General features: G+C 37.9%; 1 protein-coding gene across 2 annotated transcripts in view; it reads right to left on the bottom strand.

Moving 5' to 3' along the window:
- The window catches only part of LOC122811878 (membrane-spanning 4-domains subfamily A member 4D-like), a 323823-nt gene that overhangs the window by 241617 nt on the left and 65041 nt on the right, over nt 1-17165 (bottom strand). For both annotated transcript variants that reach the window (XM_044084015.1, XM_044084014.1), the window contains exon 2: nt 6510-6802. In XM_044084015.1, the coding sequence (XP_043939950.1) occupies nt 6510-6677 (168 nt within the window). In that variant the 5' untranslated portion in view covers nt 6678-6802. The remainder of the gene's footprint in view (nt 1-6509; nt 6803-17165) is intronic.

Raw genomic sequence — 17165 nt, forward strand, 5'->3', positions numbered from 1 at the left:
AAGTATGCCTGGGATCACAAGTTAACTGTGACCTTAACTTTAACCACCAGCTGTAGTAAGTAAGGCTCTCTACGTAGCACACTTGATAAGTAAACTCATCACCTTGACAGCAACAGAGGTTATAAACCCTCTATACTCAGCACTTATCCAGCCCATAATTGAGTAAAGTGTCCCATTCGGTATGTACGTCACAAAGCACCTGCAGCAACTCGAGAGACCTCAGAGGTTTCTAACAAAGAAAATCAAGGGACTCCAGCATGTGCCGTATGCAGACCGTCTAAAGTCCCTGTCACTATACTCTGCATCGTATAGACTTCTTAGGGGAGACTGATGCCTGGCTTACAGAGCAATCTCAGACCCAAACATAATGAACATGCTGCCTATCTGTAAATCAAATTGGACTAGGGCTACAAATTTCAGGGACCTACATTTGGCCTGCAACTTAAATAGGACATGCTGGAGGGACATATTTCTCTACCAGCAACTGCCACATCCTTGGAATAGGCTACATATTCATGTGAAACAGAGCACCTCTATGACACTGTTCAAGAGGAACCTGGACAAGTGGATGTGGCACCATACATTCTTCCAGGGGATAGCACCCATAACCCTCCTGGACATGGACAGCCACTGGTAAATGCAATCTTGGGTATAAACTAATATTTCTATAATATTACATTGGGATGTAACAGCTAGGCTTGAAATGACTTCCAGGTCAATACCCTGGTAATCTCCTATGATCTTATGGTCCTATGCTACATTTTCTAACAATAAAGATGAGGTAGTTACTACTGTGACATATGTACATTTTTGTAGATCATCTGCAGAACATTGGCATCTTTTATTGAAGTAGTTATATTACCCATTTTGATGCCATAAGCATATATGGTTATCAATAGTCCAATTCCCACTTATATATCTGAGACTAATAGTTCAAAATGTAAAGGCCCCAGCACAGAGCTCTGGGGGATATTAGTGGTAACCCACATTAGGATAGAGAGGTAAACTCCATCCTGACAAGTATCCAAATTGTTTAACCAATGTTTTACATATCAGTGTTGCACCTTTCTCTCAGTCTCTTTCCCTGTCTCTCTGCATCACATTTGTCTCCAAACTCTCTATCTGTCTGTCATTCATGAATATGAAGTTCTTTAAGTTTTTGTTGTGAATTATTCTGTTGCATTTTACCTGCTTGTACCACCTATCTACATTTTTTTCTTGGAATGATCCACTGACTTCATTCTTAGACAGGACTTTGTTGTTTCAGAGCTCTTTTTTTTCTTTCTTCAACTCTTGGACTAAACTAGTGGTATGCAACAAAGATTTAGATCATTGACTAAGGACATTTCAAAATAAAAGTAATATAAAACTAATAGTTTCACAAACTGGATTGAATTCTCTTGAAAAAAGCCTCAATTTTGTTTTTCCTATCAGAAAAATAAAAGTTAATGTTTGATAAGCCAGTTATACAAGTGCTAGTGTCATTATTGATAAAGGCATGGGCCAGTTGTGACAGAAAACTTTGCATGAATATCCACTTTTTAAGCTCCAGAAGTAAATTATAAGCAGCTCTAATCACATGCAATAATGCTGTTATAATGTTCATAGACAATAATAAAGTACTAGTAAGAAAATCTGTTAGAATACTAAAAACAAAATGACACTACTCCCAGATTACCCCTGACAATGGAGAGTGTGTCCAATAGGCTTAGCCAGTCAACAAGTAAAGTGGAGAGGGCACTAAAGAGCCCAAGCAAGATGTCTGTTTGGGCTAAGAGCTCTGCACAAAGAGGTCTAGTAAAATAATTAATCAACCAGTTCCAGGTGAAAAAAAAGTAGAAAAATCACAGGATGGAGGATGAAGAGAAAAAGGAGCAATGACTGGTAGAGTTTAAAACAGTCCCACAGGAGAACAGCTTTGTAAACTGTTCTAAAAACTGATGTCAGTGATTGACGGTGTAGGCCTCATGAATCAACAAACAGAAGTGAATAAGGTAAAAAAAATAATCCAGGACTTGAAAGAAGACAGAGCTGCTATGACATCAAAGGTGCAGCGACATAGTAGAAGGCTGTCAGAAATAGAAAAAAAAAAACAGTGGGAAACAAGAAAACAAGATGACATAGAAAACAGATTCAGAAGAAATAACATAAGGATAATAGAAGTATCCGATCATGTCCATGATCCAGATCTGGAAAGAATACTGTGGAAATTGAAACTAAATTTCATGTACCCAGATTACAAGAACCAATAAAAGACTATACAGAATTAGTAGAATGGGAGATGCAAGAAGAGGACAGCCAAGACACATCTTAGCATGGGTCTGTACAGCAAAAGAGAACATCTGACATAGATTCACATTTGGGGAAAAATAGAGGAAGCATTCAAAAGCACAGAGTGATGGCAACAAGATGTGTGGTGGGCATAGCAGACAGCAGAAATGAAGGAAAGAACATGGAAAGCAGATGACATATGAAGGAAGTGCACAAAAAAAAAAGATACAGAAGAAGAAAAACAAGCTGGTCAAGACAAAAATCCAGCAAAAGAGGTGAAAACAATAGCAATTACAGCAGAAACAGAGACAGAGACCAAAGAAGTAAAAGAATAACATACCGTCAAAGAAGAGGCACCGCAAATGAAGCCTAAGGGAATTCAGACACCCAGTGTTAGAATCCTGAGGGCCTGAACAGGCAGTTCTGGGCAAAAGAGGAGGGAAGAAAAGCAACATTTAACAGTGGCAGGAAAATTGGATCAGAGGTTGCGGCCAAAAGGAGAGAAGTTATCAAGAGCTGGGCAACCTCATCATAAAGGGAGAGATGAGGCAAGAAATGAGAGTTCATGCTAGAGGAAATAAAATGAGTGGATATAGTCAGTAAACTCCATCCTTTGCCATCATCGTGTCATGACTGCATGTTAAAAGATATGAGAGACTAAATTCATGGAAGTGACATGACAAAAAGGGGTAAAAAAAAGACAAATGAGATCTGTGAACATGGAACACTATTCAGTGGTAAGATTTTTTTTAAATGCACTGTGCTCAGTCAGTAACAGAAATGCACTGGGTGAAGAAAGGGAGCAGAAGCAGGTAAATTGCTCTTACATGGTCTTTGCTATGATATACAATGTTTTATAATGTTTGCATTTTCATATAGCAAAAAACTTTATGTTTGAAGCTGAGGAAAGTGTTTTGGTGTACCTGAATTAAAAATGGAGGAAGTGGAGGATGAAATAATTATGGAAACCCTGGACTTAGGTTTGACTGCAATGTATTAGATCAGAGTAGAATGGAATGCATGAATTCACTACAAAAGTATGATCAAATACAAAGGAAACAAAATCAGAACTTATTGGAAAAGGGAGAAATAAACAGGGGCAAGGAACAGATATGAGGCAGTTATAGACAAGAGAAAGCAAGAAGGACAGTCAAATCAGAACTGAAAAAAGGACAATATGAATGACCCAAGTCAAGAGGCATTCAAGTCACAGGCTGGAGAATGACAAATCTACCACAATAGTGAGTGAGAGGGGGCTGACTATAAGCAAAGGCCAAAGGTCTGGTTCAGCATGGATACTGAGGAGGGGAGAGCTATTTAAAGGTAACAATAATGCAGAGGAATTAGGGATACAAAAGAAATAAGATAGGAAGAAAAGAACACAGACTGAAAGTGATAAGTTGGAACATGGAAGGGGGGCTTTGCACCCAATCAAAAGGGCAAAGTACACAGCAGAATGAGTGCTATGCAATGGGATGTGACACTGCCCAAACATCCTAAATTAAAAGCAAAAGAGGGAAGGAAGATCATGAACTCACAGTATCCCAAGCAGGGAAACAGACAATAAAGTAAGGGGTGGAAAGAAGGAATTGGCCACTCTTTTCAAAAAGGGATTGCATGTAATGACTAAAAGGGTGCAGAAAAGTGGGGAGGCGAGATGTATCATTTGGCAATAAAGATAAATGCAAAGAGATGGACAATAAGGAACCTGTATGCCCCAAACCAGAACACAGATGACTTTTGCAGCAGGTTCTTGGAAGAATGGAGTCAGATATATAGGGATGGAAAGAAAGTCATTGGTGGTGGCTTCGGTGTCACAATAGACCTCAAGAAAGACAAGTTGTTTGACCAAAGAGAGTAGAGTATAAGGATAAGAAGAGACCTAGAAAGGAACATGAAGGAAAGACTGTTGAAGGATATATATATATATATATATATATATATATATATATATATATATATATATAGGGAAAGATACCCTGAAAACAGGCAGTACAAATTTATCACAAACAGGTTTATTGAAGCCAGTAGACTGGGTAAGATACCAGGGTAAGAGGAAAAACTCAAATAGTGAAAGTGATAGAAATTCAGAAGAGATATATCCCAGACCATGCAGTGGTAGCAATTATGAATGAGGATGGGTAGAAAAGGGAAGCTGAAGAGGAGTTAAAACTGGAAAGAAAACTGAGCATGACAGAAAAGGAAATGCAGGAAAAATGGTATAATCAGAGAAGCACTACGCACAAAGGAAGCAGTAATAAAAACTAAAGTAGAAGGAAAGGTGATAACATCTGTGGCAGTAGAGGAATGATATCAGAAGGACTACTAGTGGATAACTGCAGAATGTTAGGGGAAACATCTAACAAGGAAGTCTAAAAGGAAAAAAAAAGTGAGAGAGAGAGATACCAAAAATTAGGGGAAAAGAGAGAGAGATCACAGAGCAAGACAAAAAGCATTTAAAAAATACTACCAACAAATATATCAAGAACAGGAGAAGGAAAAGGAGTCCTACTGGGAAGTTACAGACAGGGGGCAGGATTACAAAGTCAAAGAAATACAGACAGAGAAGCTGAATGCAAAAATTAAGATGGAGGAGCTCAAAGAGGTATTGATGGCAAAGAAAGATAGAAAGGTAGGAGACACAGATGGAAACCCAGTAGAGTTCTACAACTGAGACAGATAGGCAATATGGACAACTTTGAAGGAGGCATATGAAAGAATAAGTGAAATGGGGAAATAACACATACAGTGAAAAGAACCAGGGTGGTAGTGATCCCAAAAGAGGGGAGGGGATGTATAAAAGTAGGGAATTACAGACCAATCTCCTTAATAAACACAGACATCAAGATAATGACAAAAGTACCAGCAAGGAGACTGAATGAGATTCTGCCAAGAATATTACACAAGAGGCAGAAGAGTTTTGTGAAAGGAAGATAGGCAGAAATTAATTTGTGGGTCCTAAAATAGTTTATGGACAGAGAAGAGCAAAAAGGGGGAATATAGGCAGAGATTTTTTTTTTTTGACTTATCGATCAGATGGGAATTCTTATGAGAGATACAGTACTAGAAAAATAAACACATGGGGAAAGTATTATAAGACTAATAAAGGCAATTTACAATAAGACAGAAATAAGAGTTAATGACAAACCATAGAGCTTCCAATGAGCTAAAAGTAGGTGGGGAACCAGACAAGGTGGCCCTTTTTCTCAAATGTTCTTCATGCTGGTCATAGAAGAGCTGTCTATTGAAGTGAGGAAAAAGTTTAGCAAAACTGAAGAGAAGAACAGGAGTACAGTCAAGATTCCACATGTATGCAGGTGGCTGTATGCTTATGTGGAACTGCCTGACAGAAGAGGTAAGCATGAAACATGTTCTGGGAGTGTACCTGAGCCACAAAGATCTGGACAGACACTTTGGAAATCTAGAAGAGGATATATAGAAAAGGAGGTCAAAACTCTGGGAACTTCTGGGGTATAGATAATGAAGAGGGGGGATGACAGAGAAAGAAATGCAAGCAATAAGAATAATGTCAACAAAGGGGATGAGAGTAATAGCTAGAAAATGGAAACAACAGACAAGTGCCAGAAAGGGAGACTGACAGGAGATTTCTAGACATTGTAAGAAGTACAAAACAGAAATAAGAGGGGTGGGATTAAAAGAAAAGGAAGAATGGAAGGAGGTGATACATTTCTGCCTGTCAAAAGGTGGAATCGGGAGTGAAAGTAACTAGAATAGCAATGAGAAAGAGTAAACAACTGCTGTAGAATAGAAAAGTGCACTGTGCATGAGGATTGCACAGTACGTAATTGTGAACAGATATGAAAAAAACAAAGAAAAATATTTAAATGAATGAATGAACAAATAAAATAAAAATAACAGTCATGAATATCTATAACCATTCTGTTGATAAGCTCAAAGAATCATAGTCAGTTTTCTGTAGTATCAGTAGTTTGATATGGACACTAATGCAGACTCTTTGTAATCATTTTCCAGTTATTCTCTCTCACTCTTTTGTTTTATTAATCCAGTTTTTTACCTGCTGTATAATTATCAGAACTAAAAGCTATAACATTATTAGATACAAGAGTCATTTAGCTTCATGTAAACTGACTTTATAATGATAAATATTTAGAAGTAAATTATACTCCTGGCATATTTACCACTTTCCACACTCCACAATAGTGCATCCTCATAAATTTCAATAATCTCTTTTACAGACAACATGCATTTAGACTTACCCCAAGTGCTTTTGGCTCACCCTTTACAAACTCCTTCACTGGGGCAGAAAGTCTACATAGTCGAGATGTGCAGATTGCTGGATTCTGTTGAAAATTTCCATTTTCAGGTGGTGAATAGACTTGGGTCATGACAACAACCCCACTTGGTCCTTGAGCATTTGATGCCATGACTCCCCACTGTCAGACACAGGCAAATGCAGATGAATTGTATTCCAGATGTGTGAAGTGGTATGACAGGTGTTGCTGCCAGCTTCAGGGAACAGAGACCTTCCCAGGTTCAAACTTAAGTGTTTCTGAAAGAAAGAACAAGAGTATTGTGCATTATTTCCAAATTGTACCTTCCTTTTAAGTTATTTAAATGACATTATGTTTTAGTTCTCCGTGCTGTTTTGTATCAGGGTCATGTATAGGGGAAGATCATATACTCTCCCAGACTATAGTCAACTGCTTTATTCCTTAAGCTAATGCAGCCTATTATGAGTTACACTTTTATACAGTTCACTGAATAGTTAGAACTTAAGTCATATGGTAAGTATCTCTGCACAGTCAGTAGACAGTCTTCTGTCTTTTTTCTTTGTGCTCGGCCTGTAGCATGAGTCTGCCTTTACAATCATGGCTCCATGGCTAAAGGCACAGATAGAATATAGGCATGCAGATTACTACTGCTACTGAATTGCTTCTACTGCCACTATCACTGGGTGTGCTAATGATGGTCAAATATTTGAGTGGAAGTGATACTTCCTTTAGCTTCTTAAGAAATTAATTTCATAGTATCACAGAATGGATTTGAAACCCTAATTTGGTAAAGAGTAAAAAAGGCAGCATTCAGAGAAAAAGCATGAAATATAATCTTCTGTAATACCAAAACTCAGGTCAGGGATGATGAGGTCAGCTTCTATCTGGACAGCAATTGTCTGTGAATAGGATGGGGTAGAATGCATGACTAAGGGAGTTATCTCCATTCCAGGAAAGATCTGCTGACAACTCAGTGCCCCTGCAACCACATAATGGGTAGATTCATGTATGTGGTCATGGGAGTGGTAAGAGTGAGGTTCAGATTTTGTATTGTGAATTTTTTTTCATATCTACATTTGGTAATATAATTAATGGATAACATGGAAATAGACGTGCATAAGGTAAACAGAGTTATATTGTCTCTCATTGTACAAATGGGAAAGAAACAGTATAGATCAGAGATGGACTTAATATATTCATCCATAATGATGAAGAATCAAATTTGAAACATATCATTATAAACACAAAATGAAGCTCAGCAATATAGTTAAGAGATATGCGCAATACACAATAACAAACCAATAAAATGCACATTATTGTCAAACAGTGGTGGATTATAATAGGGCAAAATGGGTGACTGCCCAGGGCCCACAGCTTCAGTGGGCACATGGCCAGTCAACAAGACAACTTGATTTTTAAAACCTATTCCTTCCAATAGCATGATCTGCAGAATTAAACTGAAAAAAAAGGGTTGCCTATATGTAGGTTCCATCCCCCATTTCAGAAAGTTTGAGACCCAAGTGCTTTTGCAACTACTGAAACACTAGCTGTAGCCATTTTTTCAAAATAATAAAGTCAATTTTCACATATGGTTATATGACTTGCTCAGAGTAGCACAGTAAGCAAAGATTCAGACTGTACATTCTTGATTACAGAAAGCAACTCAGTAAGAGGTTAGAGTCTTAAATCTCTGCACTAACAGCCAGACGCTCACACACTTCTTCATTTTCACTGACACTAAAAGTCACTAAGGTTGACAGTCAAAAATGGCAGTCATTAAAGTTTCATTGTGTTTGTGGTCCACCAATGCATGCTGATCCAAAACCCACTGGTTTGTTAACTTTTTAAGGGAATTAGAGTAGAGTAGTCTGCCTGTTATCTGTCTCCATTTTTGCAGAACATCTCTGATTTGACTCATATTTATGCCTTGTCCCATATTGTTTTTTTCTGGTAAATTACCAAGGAATGCCAGTCATTACAATTTCCTAGCAATTATTGTTCAGAAAATGTATGACCATGGAACGTTTCTTGTTCTGTTAACACTTTGTGATTTGAAGTTGCCTTAAAGCTGTGTGATATTAATGCACTACTTCTGTTAATCAATAGTACAGTGTTGAACCCTTTTACCTCCATCTGCCTGTTCTCTGACGTTTAGCAAGCTGTAACAGATGGTTACATTTGCATGTGTTATCTCGCTGTTCCACTTGTAACCTATGAATTAATGAATTGGGCTAATGCTGCTGTTTAATATGTCAGAGATGTAAGGGTTAAATCTTTCCCCTCCCTTTTTTATTTATTTATTTTTTAGTCTGGCACTTGGCACCATGGGTTAAAGCTATCACTTGCACTTCTTATGATACAGAACTTGATGCCCTCATTTGCCTGCTGTGTGACCATGAATGAATCACTTAACCAGACACTTCTTTCTGCTGGCAACTTGAGATTTGAACTAGGCTTCTCAATGGTTCCCCCTAGACTGTGAGTAACTAGGTATGAATCAGAGTAGCTATGAAGTAAGTGAAAATAATTGATCTTAGTAAAAAGGAGCATAATTATATGAATCACAATAATTGGTTTCTATCTTCTGTTGAATGTTGCTAGTGTGTTTATCATTTAACTGCAATTATACAACAACCCCCCCATTAATATTCAGAAACGTGCATGCTGATTGGTCAGCATGCATGTTGTAAATCAGAGTTATAGTAATGGAAAAAGGTCCGGTCACCCGGACTTTTTCCATTACTATAACTCTTTTTTACAGCAACGGAGAACGCAAGATCTCCATTGCTTCACACTGTCTCGCTATGTTAAATGAGTTTAACATAGCGAGACAGCTTTAAAAAAAGCAATGGAGATTCTCCGTTGCTTTTTTTAAAGCTGTCTCGCTATGTTAAACTCCTTTAACATAGTGAGACAGTTTGTAAAATGCACCGGAGATCTTGCTTTCTCTGTTGCTTTTGCCCACAACTCTGACGTACAGCATAGGCATATGCATGCGCAGTACATCAGAACTGCCGCAGAATACCAGACAGTTGCGGAAGGGCAGCAAGGAGGCATTATACAATGCCATTATTTAAGAAAAGTAATTATTTTTTTCTTAAATAATGTCATTGTATAATAGCAATAACCCACTTCTGGGTGTGGGTAATGCTGGATTTACCCACGGTTGGCTTTGTTTGGCCACTCAGACTTCACCCTCGTGACCAAACCACACCAACCGTGTATAAATCCAGCATTACCCACACCCAGACATGGGTTATTGCTATATTAAACTGGACATTATGAAGTCTATGCATTTAAAGATATAATTTTAACTATGAATATATTTTTAATTTAGCTTGTTTTTTTTAGGCACACAGGTATGAAATTCACTGCTTGGGCTATGGCCCTCTGCCTAACACTTTGATGAGTAAAGTTATGCGGTATTAATCAGCTGCTTCTAGCAGTACAGTGTTTGATTCTCTCAGCCTTCATTTGCCTTCTGTGTGACTTAGGCCAAGTTACTTTATCAGACAGTACTCCTGTGATGCTTCTGAAAAGGGGCACTTGTGCTCAGTGGACTTTTCCAGGCTATTAGCAAATGTGCTACAGAATAAAATGCAAGAGCCTTTTTTAGTGAATAAGAGCTTTCCTCAGACTAACACATTTAGGAAATGAAGACAATTCATGTGTCCCGGCCATACAAAGCATATTATATAATTGTGGTACTGGTATGTTAAGTATACATTCAATTACAGAAGCATAGTGATATGAACTGTTGTGATGTATGTTAGGTAAGCTTCAAAAAAGATCTTATACTGCTGAACATAATAGAAATGGTCACACAGAGTGAGCATTGTTTCTTTTTTATGATCTCCTATGATTTTTTACAGCCACTTTTGTGCAGTAATTTAGAATAAGTTGATCTAATTAACATAATAATGTTTTGGTAGTAATTTGTTTGAGTCTAAACTTTACATGGTTCCAGATTGCTAAGTTAAAAGAAAGGAGATGATGCTTTGTATGCTTTCAAACACTGCAGCAATTGGAAACCTTGGAAACATTACTCCTCCATAAGAAACTCTTGTAAGAAATTGATTAATTTTGGAAAAAAAAGCTATCTCTAAAGGTAAACTAATATCTCTTATAAGCAAATAAAGATTGATATAGAATGACCTGAAAATCATGGATAAGTTAACTCTTTTAGTCCAGTGGATCTCTGGAGGTTTGCACTCTAATTTCCAATGATTGCATCCAGAGTTTTTATCAAAATTAAAGGAGAACCGTGTCCACAGACTAAAAACAACATGTTTATTTCATCATGGTTTTGGTGTTTCCTACATTTTAATACCACTCTGGGACTATTTACAGGTTTGTAAATATTTTATACATAATTTCTGAGTCTGAACACATGGAGTCTGGCATCCTGAAGTAATTCTGATTGTTTAGTCTGCCTCTAGTTATCCAACAATGCAGTGATTGTCTGTAAAAAATTACATCACACAGGCCTCTTTCTTCCTAAAGCTCCTGTCACTGCATTGATTTTACATGCATATACTGCTGTCTTTCAGTCAGTTAGTTTTAAGTAACATTTTATGCCATTCAATGACTGCTAAAAACAAAAACAGGGCAAATGCCACAGAACAGACTTTCAAAGTTCTTTTTACTGCTTCTTTTTAGAAAGGATAAACTGCAGTCTTTTGTGAAGTCTGAATTGTACTACTTTGACTCATCTCCCATCCCCTTTCACACCTAACTTCCCTAGCTGTCAAAGTGCTAAGGGTGATTTGAGCTGTTACCTGCTGTGATTGACAGCTCACAGAAGGAGACTTCACTCATGTACTGTTTCCTTGTTCTAGCCTTTACTTTCTGTATGGGTTGGGGAAGGACCAGGGGGCTGTGACATCACTGCCTGGGTGGATTTTTAGGACGGTCATGGTGATGTCAGTTTGGGGAGGGAAATGGCCAGAAAAGTACCTGTATTCAATGGCCTTGATAACATCAGTGAATTGGTAACAGCAGCAAGATTTTCCAGGGCGGGACAAACGTTTTTTGAAAGTGAAACCACCACAGTACAGTAAGGTACTGTTCTGGTAGAGAGAAACAGTCAACTTAAAATATTTTAAATGCTGTAATGTTGTTTATTCATAGCAGGGACAGTAAATAGGGAGAAAAAGACAGAGAAGTTCAGCATTTAATAATAGAAACCCATTGTTGTCCTTTAAGTTATGGGTTCACATTTAAAAAAAAATCATGTCTCTACTGTAGAACTGCAAATGGTAAACTGTCCAGCACAAGCAAACCTTTTTAGTGGTAGTGTTTAATAGATTAGGTATTAAAGGGATTTTGTAAGTCACAATAATCACAGTAAATATTAACTATGTAACACTTTGTAAACTACTTATTCATATCTCGGAAACTGCTCAAGCTACACACATATTGCCAGTGGCATTTTGTTTGTCTACTGTATGCTTTCATATGAAACTATGCAGTTCTGTCAGTCTTACTTGCTTGTTGAAATATTTAGAAAAAAATATGAACATTATGATAATATAAATAAATAACATATGAAAGAGAATACCTGGTTAGTACTACACAGAAGTCAAATATCAGTGCAGTTGTATTTCTCATTATCTAAGTTTTAAGATCACATCTTTCAGTAGCTTGTAGTTAGCATGGATTTGAAATTAGCAATGCAAATATGCACAGGTTATATAAGATGACAGGTGTTAGTAGTACACAACTACAGAAATAACTGAAGGCATCACACAGCTGTGATTTGTTAAGACATAAAAATACCAAGTCAACATGACTCTCAACTGAAATAATTATGCAAGATAGTCTCACTGCAATCGCAATGGTGAGATACTTAACCTACAACCTACCAAGCTGCAACTCTCTTATCTTAGTAAATGGCTATACACACCCTAAAACACCCTAAAACCCTACATTTGCCCAGGTTCTGATGATGTGTGTGTGTGTGTGTGTGTGTGTGTGTGTGTGTGTGTGTGTGTGTGTGTGTGTGTGTGTGTGTGTGTATATATATATATATATATATATATATATATATATATATATATAGGGTTCCTATTACGTTATCGAAATCATAAAACATTGAACACTACAAGATCGAACTTGTATGTTCGATGTTTCATAATTTTGAATACGTAAAAAAAAATAAATACAAACAAAAAACATAAATCAACTGTTGTAAGCAGGGGGGCAAGCCCCCCTGCACCCCTCACACCCCTGATCTTTAAATATACCAACTCTGAGATCACACTATAGTGCAGAAAGGGAATATTTCCCTTTACTGCACTGTGGTGTGATCTTGGAGTTGGTATATTTAAAGAGCGGGGGGTGTGGAGGGTGCAGATGGGCTTGCCCCCTGCTTACAACAGTTATTTAACTGTTGACTTTTTTTTCTTTTTTTCTTTTTAGTTCGAATTGCTGAAACTTCAATTAACTGTGTTCGATGTTTACAGTTTCGAAGTTTCAGCAATTCATAATGTAATAGGAATCTATATATATATATATATATATATATATATATATATATATATATATATATATATATATATATATATTTATATATATGTATATATATATATATATATATATATCCCAAGGTCATTTGCAACTGCAGCACTTTCATATCGATACTCTTCATGCATATAATAAACATTCATTCTCAACCATTTTCTTTCCATATCTCCTGAATTCTGCCTTCACTATCCCATTGCAACAACTACTAATCCTATCTTGTCATGCAGGTGGCATTGAGGGATAAAGCCCTAATTATTGCCCAGGAATCAGGTTCAGTTAGTGGCTCACATAGGAAGGATGGGTGTGCCTGTCCTGAGGGGAGGGATACTCTTGGATAGATCATCACATTAGAGCTCTGATGGGGGCTGAAGACGCATCATGAGTGTTATACTGTAGGAGGCAGGGCTCTTGGCTGAGGCATGCATGCAGGTGTTTCTGAAATGCTGCTGAGGCCGGCACATGCCAACTCTTGCTGATGGGACTAGGGCACAAAAGGGAGAGGTATTTGATCAAAACACTCCATGTCAGCATTGTGATGCTGTCCCAGATTCCTCATTCCCCTCAACAACTACAGATATAAGTCAGGATTACCACATGGGAGGTAAGGTGGTCTAAGTATGCACACAGGATAAGTGGTTGCTCTCAGAACTGCCAATCATCAGCTGCCGGGAATCAAAAGGAGTGATAAAAGAAGCACTTTTAATCCTACCACACCTGATTAGCACCACCCTGTTTCAATCCACTAACCCATCCACAGTCTACTACAGAGTGCTATGCTCATGCAACTTAAGGAGCATTTAGAGGCTCATAAGCTACACTGCCATAGTCAACATTTGATGTGCAAAGGGCTCACTACCACCACTACTGCTTTTATCTGCTTCACTGACAGTATCTATAATAACATGAATACTGGTAAAAGTAACAGAAGCCATTTTTATTCTAGCCGGATGCTTTTTTTTTTAATCTTAGACATTTATTAATCAAGTAAGCCCACCATACTTCTCAGCTGTACAGATTTTTGCAGAATATCTACATTTTTGCCTCACATTTTTGGCCTATTTCTTGTAAAATTGTGTTTTTTCTGGAAAATTACTGGTAAATCATTGAGGACTAAAGTTCAAAATTAATGACATACATATAAGATTCAGATTTCATAGCCTTCGGAAGACTTGTGCTAAAACAAAAACTGTTATTGTATCAACTTTCTAAGTTTGAGAGAGCAGTATTTAAAAAATGTTCATATTTTGGCCCTTTGTCCCCCTATTATTTATATAGCTTTGTCCAGATTTCTTGCTTTGAGAGGTTGAGAGGTATGAAGCCCACTGGACACAAGTGTCTTTTTTCAGGGTGACGTGGAAGAACTGCCTACTTAAGAGACTTGCTCAGTCACACAGTGGGCAAATGAATTTGGAAAGAATCAAACCTTGAACCTTTAGCTACAGGTAGCAGATCTTTAATAGCTCAAATTCTTATTCCTCTGTGCAAAATGCCAGATCATTATCTTCATTTCTGTGAATTATCTCGTGTACCTCCTAGTTCTCCCATCTATTGAGATCAGCAATGAAACACAAGTATAATGACTACTTAAATAACAGAACAACCTGGATACCTCTCAAGACATCTGCAACAACTGGAAAGGCCTCAGAAATACCTCACAAAAAGAATCACAGGCCTAAAGCAGATGCCCTAAGCTGACCACCTTAAAAAACTCCAGCTATACCCTGTTGCATATCGTCTACTCAGAGGCAATCTCTGCTTAACATACAAGGCCATGCCAAACCCAGAGCTGTTAAACATGCTACACTTGAAGAAATCCCAATCCCTCAGAGCCACACGCTCCAGGGATCTAAACCTTGTCATCACAATAAACAAAACATGCTGGAGGGATAGGTTCCTGACCCAGAGACTCCCGAGACTCTGGAATAGACTGCCCATACATGTCAAGCAGAGAGCCTCTTTGGTCCTCTTCAAAAGGAACCTTGACAATTGGATGGGAGAAAGGAAATTCACCCCGGAGATCAGGTCAGTCACCCTGCTAGACAGGGGTCCAGGAAGTAAATAGTGTGGGAAGAAATAGCCAGGGAATTGTTATGGCTAGGCTTGTATAGGCCCTAGGGCCGATAGCCTAATACCAACCTATAAACCTATGAACATATGAACACCTTTCTCTTGTCTGTGCATTGTGGCTCCCATTTAACTTTATGCACTGCCATTAATAGCAAACTCCTCCAACAGAATCAATAGGCTACAGGCCAGCTTATCCACAGCTCATGGAGTCACATGTTCTCCTCAAACATAAGTACCATTGTAAGTCATTATCCAAGGCCATCATGTTGCAAATCCATTTCCAGACTAAATCTACACTAGTGGGTTTACTCCATAAACTCCTACAGTCACTAAGTACCACATGTTAAGAAACACATTACCAAAATGCATTTAATGTCTATGTACATGTTAGAAAAATATGTATTTGAACATGTATAAAGTGCTAGTTTAAAAGCAAATAGTATATAATGCATTTTATTTTATTTACAATATGGCAATAAGAATGATTTTACATGTAATTGCTTGAAGCTTTGGAGCTGCAGTGTATTTGAACTCTGACCCTGGCAGTAGCCAGCTCAGCAAGCTTATGTTTTTCACTAATTATTATCTGCTGGGTCAGGAAATTAAATGTATAAAGCATTGAAAATCTTCTTCCTTCCTCGGGGATAATTGGCCTTGTGAATGTTACCAAAGATAAGATACAGCTGCTAAAGTAATGTTGCAAGAAGAACAAAGAAGTATATTACAAGACTGAACCAACTATTGTATTCGAACAGGCCTGAAACCTTGAAGGAGTAACATTTACAGAAAGACATTATAACTAACCAGGTGCTTTGCAAGGCTGTATTATTCCCATGGGAAAACTTTTAAAATGTATAACATCAGCTTTTTCTTATGAATAGAATATTGTAGACCATAATGATGTAGGTGCCCTGTGACTAACCACGTCAGTAAAGGTGGGCACAGCTTGAGTGTTAAACCTATATAAAATTGTGTATTTCCTGCATCATGTCAGACAAAACTCTGTACTTGTATGGTTTTTTGCCTCCTGGTGTACACTAGTAAACTTTTGCATCTGAGCCTCCTGTGTTGTTATCATTGTTTTTATTTAACAGTTTGGTCCTTCGGCCGGAAGCCCTCAGACAGCTACAGATCAGAGGGTACCGGTGGTCGAATACTGCGCAGGAGAAGCTACCGAAACGGTTCTTCTTGAAACACAAAGACCTCCGACTGAATTGTCGTTTTGAGAAGCTGGCCACTTTCTGATCTGCGGCCGAAGAGCGGTCTCGAACTGGTCGACCCAGGAGGCTCAGGTAGGAAGATGTTTGCCTTTTTTCTGTTTTAGATCAGGGACTAGGTTACAGTAAATGTCATTGTCAGAGATTTGTTATACAGATCAGAGACAAAAGGAAATTACTGTATATTTTGTCAGAGATCAGGAAAATAGAATAAGGTAGGCAGTTATTCTAGATAAACTGTGTAAGGAACTGAAATACCACGTGGTGAAAAGGGTTACGTAACATTTTCTTTAGAATGGGAAATCAGTGCACTAAAACTCGAGATCCCCTAACTGAAGACGCAAAATATATGCAATTACAACGGACTGATAATGTAAGGTATTATACAAAATGGGTTAATAAATACGGATTTGACGGTAAATTAAATAAGATTTCATTAGTTAAACTTTTAAAACAGCTTAAATCTGATGCAGAAGGTCAGGCAAAAAAACAACAGCGATTAGGCATTCCTCAGGCACACAGGTGGATTGAGGAAGTAAACCGAAGGGAACAAAAAACTAAAAATGCTAAAACGTTATTTTTAGACAAAGAGGATAATAATACAGTAATAGCAATGGCTCCTCCTCCCCCGCCCCCTCCGATGCCTTTTTCAGGATATGAAGCAGGAGGACAAGCTGGTCCACCTCCACGTTATCCTGAAGTCACAAGAACACTAAAACCATTTATTAGAGATCCTATTGAAACTAGGTCCCGGACACGTAAAACACTTGGGGACACAGACTTATATCAAATAGGGAGAAACACACTAGACGAGAGTGAGGAAGAAATCTGT

This window comes from Protopterus annectens, chromosome 9.part0, assembly GCF_019279795.1.
Source record: "Protopterus annectens isolate FY-2018-M chromosome 9.part0, PAN1.0, whole genome shotgun sequence".
Classification (NCBI taxonomy): domain Eukaryota; kingdom Metazoa; phylum Chordata; order Ceratodontiformes; family Protopteridae; genus Protopterus; species Protopterus annectens.